Below are 20,568 nucleotides of genomic sequence, written 5' to 3'. Positions count from 1 at the left end.
CTGGGACCTTTCCTGAGCTCAGACCCTCTGTCCCCACCCAACACAAGTTAGGTCTTCCTCTGGAGACCTAGAGCCTGTCCTTGTTTCCATGTCTTCCTAACATACATTCTGAAGCTAGGCATGATGGCACATGCCTATAATCTTGGGAGACGGAAGCATGAGAGTCAGGAATTCAGGGCATGAGACCCTGTCTCAAAATACAAAAACAACAGAAATGTAACTTGACCTCTAAGGATCTTTCTTGACCAGTTTCCCACTGTCCTACTTCATTTCACCTCCATCTGTTTTCCATTCTGTAGCCAAAGCACACCTTAAAAATGCACAAGCCAGGTATGGTGGGTACATCCATAACCTTGCACTTAGAGGCTAAGGTAGAAAGCCCTTTGGTTCAAGGCCAGCCTGACTGCATAACACAAAAACAAACAAACTCAAAGGAAGTACCCTAGGCTCATCACCTGTTTGTCCCTCTTACATAATAGAGGTGTCTTACCTTTGCAGCTTTATGCCCCAACCCAACTCCCAGCAGCCTGCCCACTTCCAGCTTCTCAAAGGACCAGGTTCTCCTCACAGGGACCTTAGGTTTCCTCTGCCCCAAATGCTGAGTCTTCTCTGCATGGTGGTTCTTCCTTCTGGTCCCAGCACTGTGCTACCTTCTTACAGATGCTAGTTAGCTTTCCTGAAGCCTACTTGCTTTTCTCTCACTGTGCCTCCCCCATTTGGGTAATTAACATTCATTAGTCAAAGATTTAGCTGTTGCTCCCATCTCCAGGTGGCAGACCCCATGGACCCAATGTTGTTTGTTTCTTGTCCAGGTCCCTGGGCCTGGGCTTACATGTGAAATATACTTAGCAGACATGTTGAGCGATAGACATGTGATGGCTCGGTCAATCTGCATTATGTGAGGAATGTTTGGTGGTTCTCGAGTGAGTGGATAGAGTGTCACAAAACTAGAAAATAAATGAATGGAAGGAAAGCCTGTTTCTGTACCGCTAGTATCTAGGTCAGCCCTCTATTCTTAGCCTCCCTGGGTGGGATACAAACCCACTGACGACTGGTAGTACTATCTGCTTGTGCCCTAGAGAGTCAAAGTAGTGGCATGCCGCCTGTCCCCATCTTTATCTGCTTCACAATTTCCTGTCTTAGCCCTTGGAATCTTGATCTTCAGTTATTTGCCTCTCTGCTCTTCTGCCCTCGCAAGGCATTCTTTATTATTTCAGTCCTGAGAACATGAGCCCATTGAATGGAGAGCATGCTGTGAGGGAAGCCTGCCTGGCGCTGGGTGGGGGCAGCAAGCCCCCAGCCATCCCTGTGCAAAAGCTCTAGTCAAGCCTAGACGGGTCTGAAACCTCAACAAGGTGCTTTGCCAGCTGTGATGTGGCTGCAAGGGGGCAGTCCTTCTCTTCAGCATGCTGAGTCTATGGGGGTGGTAAGGTACTGGCACCGAGGGTACAACAGCCTAGATGGAGTACAGAGCCCCATCTCTGAATTAAAAATGGAGACACCCAGATCTGACAGGCAGATGCTAAGAAATCTGTCGGTGCTAGACTATAAAGATGTAAAGCAGCTGGGCTCGCACCCTGCTAGCAGAAGTGTATGTCAATGCCTAGCAGAACTGAACCATCATTCCTGAGACCCTGAAGTCCCACTCTGGGGTACCAGTACTTGAAAGCCCTCCTTCCATATAGGTACCTGGTCAGATCCTTATAACATCCTTGTAAAAGGAGCAGCTCATCGAAGCAATTCCAGCAGCAATCGCAAGGACTTCAGATGAGTGTGAACAGGGGCCCCACTCAAGCTAGGTGTGGGCTGGCAGGCAGTCCCCAGCCAGTGGCGTGCAGGTATCCACCCCACACAGGGTTCTCAGTAACCTATATACAGTACACTCCTTCAGAAAGCCTAGCACTCACATGAGGCAGTGTGACCAGCAGCCACTACTGCATGAGCTGTAAGCCTGGACACAGTCATACATGTCTGGGAAAGGAGAAGGAATGCTGGACACCAAATTCCAGATAGTGGGTCCCTGTACCAAGACATGCAGCATGCTTGCAGAAACTGCACAGTAGGACTGAGGACTGGTGGCATTGGAGTTCTGGAGGCAGTCGTTGATAGCCTTCATGTGGGTACACACTGCCTTAAGAGTTAAGCCCACCTTGCAAAAGTGATAGCCCAGTAAAGGAGAAACAGGATCAGAGTGTACAGCTTTGCTTGGGGTGCATGTAGGGAAGCCTTTCCCAGAATGCCCTGGGCGCTAGGTTCAGGATACCAAGAATTTGTCACGAGGAAGAAATGTAAGCAGGAGGGAAATCCTGGTGAAGCATGGGGACACTCAGAGTCACTGTATGTGGGGACTTACTCCAGAGTCCTCACCTGTGGCTTATGGCTGAAAGGGGTGTTGAGCACGTAGGTTGTGAAGACCACACTGTTGGGCTGTATGAAGAGTTTCACTGAAGGCTGGAGTCCCCGCCTTCTGCAGAGTGCTTACCAGGTAGCTGAGGGTCTGAGAACTATGGCAGCCTACCCATGTAAAGGGCCCTCAGTTGACTAGGAGCCCTTCCTGCTGCTGAGAGAGAGCTGTGAAGAAGGGTGGGAAAGTGTTAAGACATAAGCCTGGAGCCCAGGTAAAGCTGACACACTTTCTCCTCCGGTCTGCAGGGTAGAGCTCTGCCTCGGGGAGAGGGTAGATGTTCTGCTAGCTTATAGTCTCCAGGACTCCACCCTCATCACCCGCTGCCTCCTAGGCCACCTCAGAGAAGGCTTATATTTCCCTTTGATTGATCTGGCTGTAGATTTTGACACTGCTTCTCACTTTCTCTGCCCTCTGACCCTGTGGGTGGGGAGTTAATGATCTTTAAACAAACACTTGAGTTTGATACCCTGGTAAAAGGCTCTGGGCCAGAGTGCCACCAGCACAGTCCAGGAGAAAAGTGTGGAGGTCCGCCTCCAGCCCCAGCGACAGGGATACTTGAGGCAGAATCGTAAAAATCCAGGCTCACTCCATTCTCCTTGCTGGGTTTTCTGGAATGGGTCCCATGTACTCTGCTTTGTTCAGCATAGGAGGAATTCCCACCATCTTGGGCTCTGCTGTGTCTGCTCCTGATTTGCAGAATGTGAGTACAGAAGTCTACTCTGTATGGAGTCAGTGTTACCTTTCAGAAACTGAGATAAGATCACATTGCCCCTTCGGGTGACTCCAGGCAGTCCCACGTGATATACATGGCGCCTAGGCCTTGACCTCTGGCCTGTAACCATCTTCCTGACTCTTTATTGACTGGTTAGCTCACAAGCAGCTCCATCTCTGGCCCTGCCCTTACTGATACCTCTGCCTAGAGCTATCTTGCTCTGGACTTTCACAGGCCTCAGCTCGGGGGCTGCCTCTGCAGTGCTCCTCTTCTTGCCTGTGCAAAAGCAGAGCCTGCCCTGCCTTAGGTTATGTCCTGTTCCTAACATCTCATGTACCTACATTATAGAATTTGTGTCCCAGTAAATATCGACACACATTTTTACTTGTTAGTTTGTTATATAAAATAGGATTAATATAGCCATGTGTCCTGTATAGATCATTTTTCCTGTTTTTAGATATTGAGCTCTTTGAAACAGAGCAAGCTTTGGTTCTTCTACTGGAATAAAGGCTGGTACATGGTAGACACAGGGATCATGTGGGCTAAATGGAGGAAGACCTTTTTCAGAGAGCCCTCAGCTTTGGCAGGCAAACACAAGCTAGACAGTGAGAGTTTCATAGGTGAGGAAAGTCAGAGGCAGAGCACTTACCAGGTAGCTGAGGGTCTGAGAACTATGGCAGCCTACCCATGTAAAGGGCCCTCAGTTGACTAGGAGCCCTTCCTGCTGCTGAGAGAGAGCTGTGAAGAAGTGTGGGAAAGTCATAAGACATAAGCCTGGAGCCCAGGTAAAGCTGACACACTTTACTCCTCAGGAATCGGGTTCAAGTCTGCCCTCAGTCACAGACTCCATAGCCTGGCATCTGACCCGAGCCTTGAAAGCAGATGGCGCACTGGTAGACTGAAGAGCTGGGTGTCAGGGCTGTGCAGAGGGCTAGAATGTACTAGAATGGCTGGTGAAAAGAAAGAACCTGGAGGGTGTGGAGCCTGGGTGAAATAGAGAAAGGACAAAAGGAACTTAAGAGACTACAGTTCATGTGCTGGCACAGGGATGAGATTTGGAAAGTGGCCTAGCCTGGTATCCTGGGCCTTGGCTCTTTGGGGTGCTGCTTTCTTTGCCCGAGGAGGTTTAACTGAACCCTGAACTCTCTTCTGCTATCTTCCTGAACCTCCACCATGACTGGGGGTAGGTGGGTATTGGGGGACACAGAGGCTGAATGTCCCTTGCCCCAGGTTCAAGGCTTACAGTTTCACATGTTCTCTCTTTTGCTCCTGATCAGGTGGTGAAGAAGGTGAAGTCCATGCAGATGTTCCACACCCCTGTCACCTCTGCCATGCAAGGAGACCGACTGGGCATCTGTGTCACCCAGTTTGACCCCAAGCTGTTGGAGCGTGGGCTGGTGTGTGCTCCTGAGTCTCTGCACACTGTTCATGCAGCTCTTATCTCTGTGGAAAAGATCCCTTACTTCCGGGGTCCCCTGCAGACCAAGGCCAAGTTCCATATCACAGTGGGCCATGAGACAGTCATGGGCCGCATGCTTTTTTTCAGCCCTGCTCCTGACAACTTTGACCTGGAGCCCATACTAGATTCCTTCGACCTCTCCCGAGAATACCTCTTCCAAGAGCAGTATCTGTGCAAGGACTCCCTGCCCACAGCCACAGAAGGTGACAATGAGGCAAATAGGAAAGCAGGCCATACCCCAGGGGCCCACTGTCCCCGGCAGCAGTGGGCCCTGGTAGAGTTTGAGAAGCCAGTCACCTGCCCCCGACTCTGCATGGTGATTGGCTCCAAGTTGGATACTGACATTCATACCAACACATGCCGGCTGGCTTTCCATGGTGTCTTGCTTCAAGGACTGGAGGACAAGAACTATACAGAGAGCTTCCTGCCAGCACTGAAGGTTTACAAGCTGAAGCACAAGCATGGCCTTGTGGAGCGGGTAAGCACAGCCCTTGGGTTTCTTCCTCACCCTGTTCAGTACTAGGCCCACAGTCTTGGGCTGGGACCAGAGTCAGAAGTTGTTAGGTTTCAGACTTGATGGTTAAGGCCAGGGTACAAGGCAACTTAAGTCCTTTCCATCATGGCCTCATAGAATTGGACCATTGCCAAACTCTCTAGGTTAGCAGACTGGTCTCTCCCAAGGCCTTCTGCCTTTGCTAAGTCCTATATCCCATGCAGCTGAATCCTGCCCAGACCAGACCAGGTTCTCATGACCAATGGGAATAACTGGGACAGTCCAGGTCCTCTTTGTGTACAGGGTGTGAAAGGGGTAGTGGGTTCAGAGGTACAAGGAACAAGAAAAGGAAAGAAAAAAAAACAAAAACAAAAAACCAGAAAAGTCACTGTCTACCTGGGCACATTGGGGTCACTACGGACAAAGCTCTGAGCTACAGGCCTGTCACTGGAGTCTGCACAATGTGGTACCTTTCCTGGTGTGCTAGCACATTTGTTTGTTGAATGGTAATCCGGGCCTAGAATAAAGGGCTCCTGGATGTCCAGGCCTCACTGTCTTTTCTGTGTGGCCTCTAGCTATACCACAGGGTTTGGTAGCTGTGTGTGGTCCTAGGATGTAGCTGGGCTCCCAGCAGATTGGCACAAAGGCAGTTCCTCCTCCCCATCTTGGTGCAGCTGCTAATGCAAGGTCTGACCCCTGCGGAGTACACACCTGGGGCATACAGCCACATACTCCCGGGACTCTTTGTCTTTTCTAATTCACAATATTTGCTAGAGCTCTCTGCCCTCCCTGCCTCTCCTGTTCCATCCAGAGTCACAGCTCAGGACCTTGGCCTGGGTGAGCTCTATCCACCTCAGCACAACAGAGATGCTTCTGCAGATGAGGTGATAAGATACAGTGGGCGTCATCTTTCATCCAGCTTGATTTATTAGCAGCATTATGGGGTGTAATTATTCTGTAGTAAAGCATCTATTGGAGAATAATGTCTTTTTGGTATGGCTCCAGGTCTAATTGTTCTCCCTCGGGCCTGTCACTTCCTTAGAGAACTGGGAGGCACTAGTGAGGAGCAAGGGAACAGTGAGGTGACCCCGGCCTCCAAAGAACAGCAGAAGGGATCTGGAGACATGTTGATCTGGGTCTTACCACTAGTCTGAGGCAGCCCAGGGCCACTGGCCTTTTCATACTTAGTCTAGGGAGGCATTAGACCTCAGATCTGCAGGCACAGGGTTAGTCCCAACATAGGCAGTGCTGAGAGCCACAGGCTTCTCCAGCCACCAGCGATGGCTGTTTTGATCTCAGTAGGCTCAGCCATCTGAATGTACAGTCTGGACAGACTCCAGTACAAGCATGGAGCATGTACCTTCACATTTGAGAGCTGGTTCTCATTAGATGAGGCCAGAACAGCACAGTTCCCAAGTGACCAGCAAGGTTGTTCTGAGGGGCAGCTATGTTAGACAAATTCTCTAAGGAAATTAAACTCAGAAGGATAGGGAAAAGAGGGGTGTGTGTGTGTGTGTGTGTGTGTGTGTGTGTGTGTGTGTGTGTGTAGAGAATTCATTGGATTGGCTTATAAGATTGAAGACTGCACAGTCAAACAATGGCCATATGCTACAGAACTCTGTACCTGCTAGAAGCTTATGTACTCAGGGGCCGATGACATAGCCCCAGTCCAAGGTTGAAGGCCTGAAAGGTCTCTGTAGAGAGGGAGTTGAACAGCTGAAGAAGGTGGAGTCTTGTGTCTACAGGAGTAGGGCAGTGATAGACATACTGGCTCAAAGGAGTGGAGCTTGTAGACATAGGTGGTCTTTGCAAGACAGAAGATGTCCTGAGCCCCCATCCTTGGCTGTGCCAAAGAAGTTTCTGGGTGGTCAGGTCATCTTACAAAGGTTAAATCTAATATCTTAGGCTGATCTTCACCCCAACCCCTATAATGCTGGGCAGACTCAGTGCACTGGCCCTATCCTATGAACACTCAGTTGGCTCAGGTACCTGAGCTATCTTAAGTTGCTAGTGAAGAGAGGCTCCACTTTCATAGACACATGTGAGTGAGTACTTCCTCTCTGAGCATGGGCTCCTAAGCCTTCTGTTTCTGCTGCCTGTAAAGGCATCATCTTTCATACTAGGCTTTACTGAATTCTTGTGTTCATGCCAGCCTTGGATACATGAAAGGTGGCCCAAGATCATCCTCACAGTAAAGGCTGAGACTGAAATAGTAACAGGATCCAAAATAGTGTTAGTCAAGGTCCTGCAGGCAGTGCTCAGCGTCCAGGAGATGCTGACTGTAGGGCACACAGTCTCTGCTGTGCCTGCTCTGCTGCACAGGTCAGGTACCTATAGATGTGCCTGAACACATGGTGTTCCTGAGTAAGTGGTACCTGGGCTCAGCCTGAGCTCTTACTCCAAATCTAGTCATCTTAAATAAGCTTATTTTCTCTGGATACTTTTTTTTTAACTGTTGTGACCAAATACAATTTAATTAACTTACCTTTGGTAAATGGCTTTCCTTGCTTGGCTAACAAATGAGCCATCCAGAAACTTTGGTACCAGCTTCATTCTGATTTTTAATTATTTTGTGTCTACAGTGATGAAATATACTATTTTAAATTTTCTCTCTTTTTTTCACTTTCTAATTTTTTTTTTATAATTTATTCACTTTATAGCCTTCCTGGCCCCACCCTCCCTTCCTTTCCCCTCCCTGCCTCTTCCTTAGACCACAGAAAGGGGGAGCCCTCCTCCCCTACCATCTGACCCTAGCCTATCAAGTCTCATCAGGACTGCCTGGATCCTCTTCTTCTGTGGCCTGGGAAGGCCACCCCAGCAGAAGGAAGTAATCAAAGAGACATGTACCAGAGTCCATGTCAGAGATACCACTGTTCCCCTCCCTAGGGAACCCATGTAAAGACTGAGCTGCCTATGGCCTACATCTGAGCAGAGGATCTAGGTCCTGTTCATATGTGGTCCATCAGTCTCTTCAGGACCCTCTGAGCCCAGATTTGTTAGTTTTTTTTTTTTTTTTTTTTTTTTTTTTTTTTTTTTTTTTTTTTTTTGGTCTCCTTATGGAGCTCCTGTTCCCTCCAGGCCCTTCTATCCACCCACTCTTCCATAAGACTCCCTGCACTCTGCCCAAAGTTTGGCTATGAGTCTCAGCATCTGCTTAGATTCCCTGCTGGGTGGAGTCTTTCAGAGGATATCCATGTTAGGCTCCTGTCCTGTTCCCTCTCTTTAACCATTTCCTATTCTGTTAAGCATCCTCTCTAGGGACCTCCTTGTTATTTAGCTTCTTTAGGCCTGTGGGGTTTAGTATCCTTTATTATATGGCTAATATCCACTAATAAGTGAGTATATAACATGTGTGTCTTTCTGGTTCTGGGTTACCTCATTCAGGATGGTCTTTTCTAGTTCCATCCATCTGCCTGTAAATTTCATGATTTCCTTGTTTGTAATGTCAGGGTATGTTGAGTTAACGTAAGTAATAATAAGTACAAGGTTTTGCCAATGGGGCTCAATAAGACAAAGTCCCAATACCCCGCTGAGCCTCTACAGTGCACCATTTCTCTTGTTTTCACATGAGGGGTCTGCACTGCTAACAGAAATCAGTAGCATGCCAGAGGCAGAGGCAGGAGGATCACTGTGAGTTCTAGACCAGTCTGGTCTACATAACAAGTTCTAGGCCAGTCAGGACTACATAGAAAAGTTCACAAAGTTTAGATGAAGTGTCATTCTCCATTCAAGCATAGATTGCACACAAACTTCTTCCAAAGAGTATAGAATGCAAAGTGAAAGGCAGAGAAACTTTGTAAACCTGTCTCAAAAAAACAAAGACAAATAAACAAATCTCTAGGTGAGTGTGGGGTATGGCGGGCTCTTGGCCTTCAACATTCCCTCAGTTGCAAGCCCCTGAATGCCATGTTTGGTATATGTCTTAATTGCTTCCTTGCCAGTTAGGCCCAGAAACAGTTGAGATGCACCTAAATGTGGTTGTGTTCAGATCAAATTTTTCATTAATGAACACTAAAATTTGACTTTCAGTTAGTTTTCATGTATCATGAAATATTCTTTTTAAGAATGTTTTTCAGTTCATTAGACAGACAGCTGTTCTTAACTCAAAAACCATCTAAAAACAGGCCTAGGCAGAGCCTGACCCTCTGGCCAGTTTGCTGTTCCTGGTCTACATGGTAAATAGCTCTTGCTGAGGCATGATCTTCCTGTGAGGGAATCCTGGTCATAGCTAAAGCAGAGCAGCCCTGCTTGTTCCACAGCCCAGGAATCAGGCCATGGGGTGGAGGCTCACAAAGGTAAAGGCATCTGGAGTGTCACTCAGGAGGAGAAGAAGGGGAAGTTTGAAGGGCTGGAAGCTCCCTGGAGATGCTTCACAGTCTGGCCTTTCGGGCAGTGAACTAGCACATGGGAAGTGGGTGGGATCATTTTAAGGTGCACTGTTTGAAAGGAAAATATAAAACATGAATCAGATTTTGAGCACAGAGAAAGAATGAATGAAATGGAAGAGTTGGAAGAAGCACTTATTCATGGAAAGAGAACTGGAGTGAACTTGATAAACCAATACAAATAAGAAAAACAAGAATAATGCTAAGAAATGAAGACAGTGAAACAGGGAACAAAATTAAGAAGTACTTACTACACTAAATAAATGCCAGCTATAAAGACAGACTAATAGATTGGGTTAAAACACAAGCTCTACTGACATGCTCTGCCTAAGAAGCAAAAGTAAAGAATAAAATATGTCAGAAGACTAAGCAGAAAGACCACATGAGTGGACAGTCACCTTTAACAGATAGGAGGTAGTCACAGATAAGAAACAAAGAGGGGTACCACATAGTAACAAAGGCACAATTTCAGACCAGGACCACGCACATTAAAAGTAAAACCCAACAGGAATCGGAGAGAGGGCTGTGAATTTTCAGATGAAATACTCAGCTTCCATCAGGACATAGATTAAGAAAGGTGTTAGGTACATGATAGTGTGGGTTTGTAAAGATCTGGCAGAACTTGGGAGTTGCTAAGGGCATGTCAGAGCTGAGCAGAACAACTGGGCCCTGTCTTCAGCAAGTGACTAGTGCATACAGATTCAGGCACAGCTGCTGCAAACCAGAGACCAGAAAAGTGGGTCTTCCTGTAGGCCAACAGGGACAAAAAACTCCTGGAGGAGGTAGAAAACTGAGAGACAGGAAAGGAGGAATGGCATTCCACCTAAGATGGAAGAGGCACAGAAGAGTGGTGCCTTTGAGCTATGTCTTGAGCACCTAACTGAAGAGCCACTGGTCAGACATGGAAGGACATAGGGGGTTCCAGGTCCAGAAACTGCTTCTGTGACACAAAGAGGCTAACCATTGTCTGACCTGTGAGCTACTAGGGAAGCCCTCATCCAGGCCACCCAGCCAGCCGCCAGTGACAGAGTCGGGGCCTCTTCTTGGAATAGGGGCTTGGGTAGGCTTGGAAACAGACTGGCTTTGGTGCTGGAATCACCCCAGAGCTAGACCTACAGAAGATGTCCTGAGGAGGCTTCAGCCATCCTTTCACCTACTCTGCCACAGCCTGTCACTCAAGGCTTCCTGACAGGGTTTGTCTAGATCACAAGACTACCAGGTCTGACAGCACCTGCTCCATGGAGCCACATTTCTCCTCCATAGCAGGTCTGCTTTCCTTGGCATCAAGCAAGAGGTGAGGCAGGTGAGACTTGGCACCCAGCAGCAGCTGCCTGCATGCCCAACACACTCTGACTGTTGCTGCACTCAGGACACCCTGTGTCTTCCAGCACCTACTTCGCTGTGCCCCTCAACCTGGCAGCTGACACAGTCCCACACAAATAATGGTACGTGGGCGAAAGGTCTTGCCAGCCCTCACTACACAATCTCTTTAGATCTAGAACCTTTTCAGAACCGGGCAGTGCTATGCACTGCACCAAAGTGGGCCCCAGGGTGTGGCAAAGAGATAAACAAACATGGAAAATACTTGTACGTTGCCAGCCACAAGGCGGCCCTTGTTAAGTTCTGTGCATCGTGACCATAGGTCACATGCACAGTACTCATGGCACACAATCCCTGGGTCCAAGCTAAGCAGTGGATAGAAGCTGCCCCTCTCTGGAGGGGGGAAGATCAAACCAGGCTTACTGGCTACTGCAGGTCTGGCCCCATGGCGCCAATCAGAAAGGCCTCAGGCTGGACTTCAGGAGCCTGAGGCATGGACCCAACCAAGTGTAAACATACAGACGCCACCAAGAGCACTGGCCAGCTTTGAAGTCTGACCAGCACTGCCTCGGGCTCCTGGCTCTTACTTAGCTCCACTGCTGATGGTTTGTTAAGCCTGCTCAAGGCCACAGGGAGCCTACCACCTGCTTCTTCCTGAGCAGGGACAGCCCAGGCCTGGGGCTCCTGTGCAGGTCAACTGTAGCACCCTAACCCCTGGAGGAAGTTGCTTCCTGGCCATTCAGTCTGTCATGCTGTTCTTGCCCACAGGCTCCCAGCCAACAGATTGGAGGCCGTGGACCCCTTGAACAGATAGATCCCAGGAGACAGAGGTTAAGAGAGTCTACTACAAAGGCCCTCGTGCTCTAACCTGGCCATAGGCCATAGTCCAGCCTCTCTCCTGGCTTCTTCAAGGGTTAGAGTCTGATAGCTGGACCCCGGCTTTGACCCACTTTGGAGACTGCATTCATGTTCAGAGGACAGTACAGGATCAGGTAGCACGACATGGTAGAAAGCTGGCTCTGAAAGCTAAGACTGAGTTGGGGCATAGACTAGCATGGCTGTGACATGCCACTTCTCAGACCTGATTCCTCCAAGAGTGCTGCGGTGAGGAGTTGAGACTACAGATGAGAAGGGCCAAGTGGCTGGCAGAGATTCAGTGCTCCATAAAATGCTCATCCCCTTTTCTCTGTGGAAGGCAGCTGGCAGAGAGCCATCACTTAGGACCTCTTTAGCCCCAGCAGGTGCTTTTCCCCGGGAGGGACTCAGGCACATATAGAACAGGTAAGGAATGTTGAGGGAGGAAGGAGGCCTGGCCTGAGGGGAACAACCTTAGGAGCCTGAGAGCCTGTGGTAAGCAGAGGTGTAGTGCAGGTATCCCAGGCAGGCTGTTGTGGGGCACATCACTGGCCCATCCCGGCCTCAGATTTTGAGCCTCTGGAGTATGTTTGATGAGAAGAGACCATTACAGGCTAACTTACTTTTCCAAGGTTTACACAGGGCTTGTGATGAAGTTGCTCGTTGCCCACAGACTTCAGTGTCAGAAGCAGAGCCTGAGATACAGCAGGGTAAATTGGCCGGCCCAAGTGAGGCCAGAACCAGCCCCATCCCACAGTTTACCCCAGGCTTCTGCTTTTCCACCAAGCCAAGCTGGTGGAAAGGAGGAAGAGGACAGTGTTTTCTGGTGATAGGCCAAGGGCACAGCATTGTGGTTGTCAGTGTCAGTGACTTCAGGTGAACTGGAAGAGGTGACACCTCAATAGCAGGGGTCCTATTTCCTCCTGTGACTGCTGATCTCCCAGGATACTGTCCAGAGTGGAAAGGAGAGGTGGAAACTGGGGTACCCTGCTGGCTGTGGGTACTGAGTATGAGTCCTGCCCTCCTTCCTGTCCAGAATTCCAGATCACTGCATCTCAGGTTTCTGGGTATGTTAGATCACCTGCCTCACATCCTCCACTTCGGTGTGACATTCACTAATGCAGAGTCTGTTCTAATGTCATTCTGCTGTCAGGTCTTGGTGTTCTGGCCAGTATCAGTATCCTAATGCTAACAACCTATGTCATGAAAATACTGAGGTTCAGAGAAGTCCCCTGCCCCAGGCCATGATGCTATAAGAGACAGGGCCAGAACTCAAGCAACTAAAATCATTTCCCTTCTGGGAAGACAGGGCCCTCCCTCCTCACTATAGTGGGGAGCCTAGCTCAGCTCTCTTCACAGTGACTTCCCTTCCTGCACTGTGAACTAGTCGAAGCTTCAGAACTTGGGCAATTCCCAAGCCTCATCTTGGGAACCAAGCCCTGGAAGAGAGACACATGTAATGACATAATTATGTGCACCAGCAGCCAAGTCCCTGCTCAAAAGCTGGGGACAATGGGGACTCTCCTGGCATGGCAGCAAGAGCTGGACTTGGATGCACAGCTGTAACTGCTGAGGGAGCTTGATCCCTCCAGCAACCACAGGCGGGTAGATGAAGCAAATTACTCATGCAATCAGTGAAAGTCCCCACTTGAGCTGTTGTGACCGCTGGCCTGTATTCAGCATTGTCCCCAGGAACTGGGCCACCAGCAAACCCCACAGGCATTGCCTTCAGTTTGGCATTGATGATTGATTCAGAATACAAACCCTCCAACTGCTCTGGCAGGGCTTTCTTTCCTTGCGGTGTGCTGGCATCTGCCCTCTGTAGTCTCCTCTCATTGCAAGAGTCTGTGAGTTGGGCTACCGGGCTTCTTTGATGTGTCCTATACCTGGGTTAGGTGCCACACCATGGGCAGCTAGACTGGGCAGCCTGTGAGGGCACTGGGCTCCAGATCCTTCAGGCTGCCAGCTCCACCTTCTCTCCCTGCCTCCTCCCTCTAGACCACTTGTGGAAAGTAGAATCCCTGACCATGGGGGCTGTCTCCTCTACTGATGTGGTTTTCCTGAGCTGGGGCAAGCAAGGTTGAGGCTGTCCAAGCCCCTGGGCTGGACCTCCAAAGACCACTTAGTCAGCCAGGGGGACCCAGATACCAAAGAAAGCCATGCTGGGTTCGTTTACAGTGGTGACATCTCCCCTGCCCCTTAGTTCTTGTGAGGAATAGACAGAACAACCCATACTTCGGCTCTGAGCGTCAGGAGGGGCACCTACCTGTCAGCCTGTGGTAAAATGGGCTTGACGACCTCCTCTACTCCCCAGCACTGTCCCTCTAAGTAGCCACACTCATAATGCCACCCTAGGTCACCCTCAGTATCCTGTGTAGGTCTAACACAATGCAATGACCCCCTCACTCAGTTATGTAAAGTGATAGTAGGAACTTTAAGCAGACGGGGCCACCAGTATCTAGGGAATGCACAGGGACCTGGGGACCATATTCCAGCCCCACTCTCCCTGGGCCTAACCTACACTTGGAAATGAAGACACAGAGGTTAACAGAGGACACAGTGAACCGAAAGTAGGAATGACAGAGACACTTCCTTTGGATTTTAAATCTTATTAGCTGCCACTCTTGCCATAGCAGAACAGAGGCCATACAGCAAGATGGAGCCCCCGTAGCCTTTCCTGAGAAGACCACAAAAAGCCCACTAGCTGCATACTAGTATTGTAGTACTGAGCATGGTGGAGCTCACTTTTAATCCCAGCACTCAGGAGGCAGAGGCACGCAGGGTCTCTGAGTTTGCAGCCAGCCTGGACTACATAGTGAGCTTCAGGACAGCTGGGGCTACATAGTGAGACCCTGACTTGAAAACAAACAGACAAATAAAAATATTGTGGTAATGTAGGTTCATGAATAGGGCTTCACCATGGCAGTAACCCCATAGGACTGACTGTCCACCACTGGTCAGCCAGATAAGAACAGAGCAAAAGTGGAGCCTTAGACCTTTACTCTCTGCCTTGTTTAGGTAGTACCAAACTAACTTCAGGGACGTCTCTGGCATGAAAGCTCTAGCTTTTGACATTTTCCTGATGTTACTAGAATTACTCTGCCCTTTGGCAAGGACCTGGTTTAGGGAAAGAGGGAAGTTATGCTGTCTTTGTGGCATTTGTCTTATAACATTTTATAGCTGAAAGATAGGAGACAGGGGGAAGTAGGGAGTCTTGCGAAGGCCTTTGCTAATGGATGGCATGCCTGCCACCCAGCTCTATGTCCAGGAAGCCCAGGCCTGCAGGCTCACTGGACATTTAGCTCTGGGTAGGCAGCATCCAGGCTGGAGTCTGCTCTGCTGTCTTCTCAAGAAGGGGAAGGAGGGAGGGAAAAAAGCCATTGCCCAGTGCTGGCAGTGGGGCCTTCTCATAGACAAGAACTGACCTCTGAACTTATCACATGAATGATAAAGTTTTTTCCTCTCAGTGCCATGGCATGGATGCCTGTGCTTCCCTCATCATCTCTGAACTCATGCTGACCAAGCTCTTTGAGGTGTGGGGTATAAAAAAGAACCCCTTTCCTTTTTAATCTTTCTCAGGATTAAGTAGCCAAGCTCAGAATGGGGGTCCCACCTCAATCCTAGGGTAGGGAAGGCTACCCGAAACAGAATAGAACCTAGATGGGTAGGGAAAAATCCACCAGTGGACAGAGGAAGAAGGTGAGAGAGGCATGGCAGAGGGGTCTGGGGAGGCTGTAGGTGACAAACATTAAAGCAAAGGCCTTCACAGGTGTATGTACCTGTCTACACTTACAAGTGTTTAACTGCAGTGTGTATGTATGATTGTGTGGCCAATGTGTGGCAGTGAGGCTCTTAATAATGAAAGACCCCATGTGAGTGGCACAGGCAAGGAGCACTGCTATGGAGTGCGGGGGCCCACGTGGGAAGTGAGCCTTCTCTGATGATAGTAGTGAGCAAGTGGATAAAGATACGACATAAGGTCAAGTTGTAATCTTGGGCAAATACACAGGGTGAAAGTCAAGAAGGAATCAGTGAGGGCCAAAGAGTCACCAAGGCCCGAGATCCCATCTAAGCCTATTTTGGGTGGCTGTGCATATCCCACAGAGGCCAGCTAGGTGTCTGTCTTGAAGTTGTACCACAGGTACATGGGAATAGTGCAGGTCCTTATGGGAAGAATGAAGAGGATGTAACTGGCTTGGTTCCAGTAATGAACTTTTTTTTTTTTTTAAAGACAGTGATTCGTAGTATATGAATGAATCCTGGGCTGACCTTGAACTTTCTAAGTACCCCAGATTCTGTTTGAACACATGATTATCCTCCTGCCTCAACCTTTCGAGAACTAGAATGACAGGCATGTGCCACCATGCCCTACTAGTAATGCTTTATAAAGATGCTTTCAAAGTAAGCTATGAGCTCTTATAGTGACGCTATAGGGGATCTGAGTCTCAGGTGTATCTGTCCCCAATGCGCCTCAGCATCCCGGGCAGCACTCTAGCCGCTGCTTCCATATGGAAGGGAGCTACAATATGCTGACTGCTGGTTTGGGTTTCAGCATAGGCTTTGCAAAGGGCCTGGAAGCCTGTGTGCTACTCTTCAAATCAGACCCCCCCCCCCACCGAGGTAGGATGAAGTTCCTGAAGGTGAGGAGGAGGCTGAGGCTAAGAGCAGACACCCCATGGCAAAGGGCTGCTCATGACTTGAACACTTTCAATCATGGGGACATGGATGGACCACGCAAGCTGGAGCCACTAGACCAATTAGGCTAAATATGCAGGTGATGCCAGGCTGGGCTGCAGAGGTGAACCCTCTTAATCAGGGAGCCCAGCTCTGCACAGTGACCCTTCCGTGGATGTGGGAAAGGGTTTCTATGAAGCAGCAAGCGCCACCTTGTGCCATTTGTAACTGGGGATGTCCAGCCTAAGCAGTAAAGTACAGCTTTCATAAAGTCTGATCAGTGGGACTTCTGGATGGCAGTGAGCAGAAGGCTGGCAGTGCTGCCTCGAAGGGCCAAGTCAACAGCCACACCCTCCACGAGCAGGGGCTACCCTAGGGGAGTATGCTGGAGCCATCTCAGGAAAAGGAGGAGTTGCTGTGTTGGGAAGAGTCTTGTGAGTTACAGAGGGCTGCACAAGTGGAGATTGTAATTCTTATCATTGTTTGTATCCAATTCATCAATCACCAGGAGAGAAGGAATGTGGTGCCTTTTATCTACTGCTATGAATCAAGGAGAATAGGATATGTTTCCCCAAAAGGTTTTTAGGGTAAATGAGACAGTTTCTACTTTTCAAAACAACTCATCTAGGGTGCTTGGCCAGATCCAGATGTCTTTAGTAGCAGTGAGATGTTGTTGCACCTTAGCAGAAGACAGCCCAATGGCCTAGAAGGGGACAACCACTATAAGTGGCTGGAAGAAACTGCCCTCTACTTGTGGCTGTGAAGAAAGAATAGGCTTACCTCGTGAGAGTGAAAGACAAATACTTCCCTATTTATTTTAAATTTTAATTTTGAACAGTTAATTTCTTCATTTCAAAGATCAGAATGTAGGAAAGATAAAAAATTCTCCAAATACCCCCATGCCCTTCCCCTGAGGCAGCAGCTTCTCCTGATTCCATGTGCCCCTAGTGCACACAGTTCTGCTGATGTCCACCCAGCGCCCTGTGTCTTCATACCTTTCCCTCCCTGTGGTCACAGTGTGGCCAGTAGGAACGATACACCATTTTTCTGATGTGTGAGAGAAGACAGCTCATGGTGAAATCCATTCAGGCTGCCCTCAGCCAGCAACCTCACTCGCATGTGTCTCTTCTCAGCCCAAGTTCCCACAAAGAGGTGAGGGGTGGCCAAAGTCCCTAGCAGGGATGTGAGCCTAGAAGGAGTGGTCCTGAAAAGGGAGCAGGGGCCAGGGACTATAAGGAATCCTGCCCAGAATTAGATGACAGAGGGCATCATAGAGGGCAGATGGATGGCTGAGAAAGAGTAGGGCCTACAACACAGTGAGCAGAGAAAAGCTTCAACCAAGGCATGTGGATAAGGCATGTGGATGGCAAGTCGGGTCTCCTCCTTAGAGACTCTCCCGGCAGGGAAGCTAGAGCCAGGACTGCTGCTCCATAGAGTCACAGATGCCCTGAATGCAGAGGCAAGTGAGAGGATAGCTGGCATAGGGTATGACTCATGCCACCTCTGCTCCTCGAGCTCTCTGAGTCTGGCAGACGTGTATCTGGGCTTTAGCATGGGACCCATGAGGTTGCCATGAGGATCACGAGTGTAGCTCCTTCTTAGTGCCTGTGTTAAGGAAATATGGTGACTGTGTACTAGGTAGCTCAGACGTTCTCTCTGCTCTGTATACATCATAACATATGAGGTAGGCACAGCAGTTCACCCAGAGTCAGTTCTCAGCATGCACTACTAATGCCTACTCTCCTGTGTGGGGACAGGTAATGGATGACTACAGTGTGATCGGACGCTCCCTGTTCAAAAAGGAGACCAACATCCAGCTCTTTGTGGGGCTTAAGGTGCAGCTGTCCACAGGAGAGCAGGGCATCATCGACAGTGCCTTCGGCCAGAGTGGCAAGTTCAAGATCCACATCCCTGGTGAGTGTAGCTGCATGCCTGCAGAGTGGGAGAGATGAAGGGCCTGAGCATGGTTGGGACAGCACTGCTAGCCTTGGCCTCTGGCTAGGGAACGAGCATGGGTCCTGAAAGGGGTCTGGACAGTGACAAGGTCAAAGTTGAATTTTATCCCAGTGTTTAATATTTGGAAAACACCTCAGCTTCCTTGTGAAGTTCGTATTGATCTTACAGAGCGTTCAAAGGAGGAAGGGAAGGGAAAGACTGCCAGGGCTGGCACAGTACATGGTGCCCAGTAAGTTCAAGTAAATTGCAGAGACCATCAGGCTCAGGGACATGTGCATGGCTGGGTCAGGGTGTGGACCTGCTTCTGGAAGTACAGCCTGTGTTTCTTTAATGCAGTCATCCCTTAGGTCATGTGTGTGTCTACATACAAACTGCATTTTATTGAAGCTGACTGTGTTAGGCCAATGCTTGGTCCTAGAGGTGTGCGGGTTGTCATGAGAGAGAACAGAGGGTGAGCTTAATAAATATCCACAGACAGTGCACCACAAGCACACAGGCCTGAGCCGGGATACGTGAGATGTGTGAGGACTTGAGCTGGAGGTAGCTGGCTGTGGGAGGGATGGCCATCTGAGGTGGAGATGTGCTATTGTGGGAGTGATGGGAGTGTGAGGCGGGGATGTGCTGAGTGTTTGAGAGCTGCAAGTCCAAGAGTGCTGAGTGTGAGAGGCTGCGGGAGGGGCTCATAAACTGGGTGTGTGCAGGCTGCATGTCTGAGTTGATGTGCTGAGCATGCCAGGACTGGAGGTCGTCGGTGGGAGTATTCTGGGGGTGGGGGTTGGGCAGGTAGTACAAGGTTACAGCTAAGACTTGTGCATAGTTCCTTATAGCACAGGAGGGACTGAGGGTTCTGTTTGTAGGAATGCCTTATGATCCCCAATCTTTTACCCCACATACTTTGTATTATGACCATTGAGCAAAATTGGAATAGTTACAGGGAACCATCTCTGATATCACACGGACTCATATAGTCTTCTGTGGCTCCAGGATCCTGGGTTGGAAAAGGAGGATAGATGTGAAGGGAAGTTTAGATGAGGTGAGTAAGATCATCATCACCTTGGTTTGTAATTTCTTGGCTAGGTCATCCCTGACTCAATCCAGGAAGTAAGTCTCCTTGGCCTCTCCTCAGGTAAGGCCAGGGGACCCAGAGGGCCACCAGAAACATTGCTCTCTTACAAAGAAAGGCAGCAGTCACCAGAAACCCTGTTCTCTGTACCTCTCTGCTTAAGGCTAGGACGCAGTAGATGCGCCCATAGCAGAGACAAGGACCACTGTCTTTTATAGCCAACTGCATACCATCTGAGCACACAGCTAATACACAGTGACTACTCTCAAAGAATTCATAGCCAGTTCTCCATCTGCTCTGCAGTGCTTTTGGGTCCCCACTGTACCATCCCTGGTCCGGGCCCTAAGACTACCAAAGTGAATACAGCTGGGGTGGCTCAACGTTCATGGAGCTTACAGTGGATGGTGAACTTGTCATCTGGCACCACAAGAGCATCACTGGTTGAACTGTTCATAGCTCTGGAGTCTGGAGGCTGGAAATCCAAGATCAGAGAGTGGGCAAGGCTAGTCTCTCCTTGGTTTACAAATGTCCTTTTTCTTTGTGTCTCACATAGCCATCTCTCTGTGTACCTGTCTTAATTTTGTGTAGACACTACTCATATTGTATTAGAACAAACATTAACAATCTCATTGTAACTAATCTTTTTAAAATCTATCTCCAACAGCAGCCTCGAGCTGAGGGACCTGGCACTAGCGCTCTCTCTCTCTCTCTCTCTCTCTCTCTCTCTGTGTGTGTGTGGGGGGGGGGCACTTGGTCAGCCTGCAGCAGGTGTGAAGATAGGGTAGACATTCTCAATGTTTACATGAGACTAGCCATGCTAATGCTGGATGGGAAGGTGTATGGTGTTATGACATCTCACAGCAAGGCCCCTTACTGAGTCTGGGGTTAGAAGGCTTCCCAAGAAGATGACATGGCTCCCAAGACTGTACCCAGAGCACACACAAGCCAATTGTGCGTACAGCAGATGATGCATCCTGTCATGGCATCAGTGCCCATGATGAGTGGTGGTGAAAATGATGGTTGAGCAGGTATAGCAGAGCTTGTGACCCAGTCTCAACTCTGGGCAAGAGCCAGGTCCATGGTTACTGGTGGATCACAGGTCATCAGAGAGCCACTGGAGCATATGCAGATGAGCATTTGTGATACCTTTGGAAGTCAGAGCCAAAGCCTGGGCCAGCATGAGCCAGAACCTGACTTGAGATGACCTGCCCTTCATGGGCTCATGGAGATAAACACAGAAGGAG

General features: G+C 49.3%; 1 protein-coding gene across 1 annotated transcript in view; it reads left to right on the top strand.

Annotated features, from left to right (window-relative positions):
* Eefsec (eukaryotic elongation factor, selenocysteine-tRNA specific) overlaps positions 1-20,568 on the top strand; it is a 195,084-nt gene that overhangs the window by 152,183 nt on the left and 22,333 nt on the right. Inside the window, exons 5-6 of the mRNA XM_055617441.1 lie at positions 4,397-5,056; positions 18,063-18,219. Coding sequence (XP_055473416.1) covers positions 4,397-5,056; positions 18,063-18,219 — 817 coding nt within the window. The remainder of the gene's footprint in view (positions 1-4,396; positions 5,057-18,062; positions 18,220-20,568) is intronic.

Source organism: Psammomys obesus, unplaced genomic scaffold (genome assembly GCF_907164565.1).
Source record: "Psammomys obesus unplaced genomic scaffold, mPsaObe1.curated_primary_1811, whole genome shotgun sequence".
Taxonomy (NCBI): Eukaryota; Metazoa; Chordata; class Mammalia; order Rodentia; family Muridae; genus Psammomys; species Psammomys obesus.
Note: the sequence above shows the minus strand (reverse complement) of the source record. Positions and strands in the feature narration are given on the sequence as shown.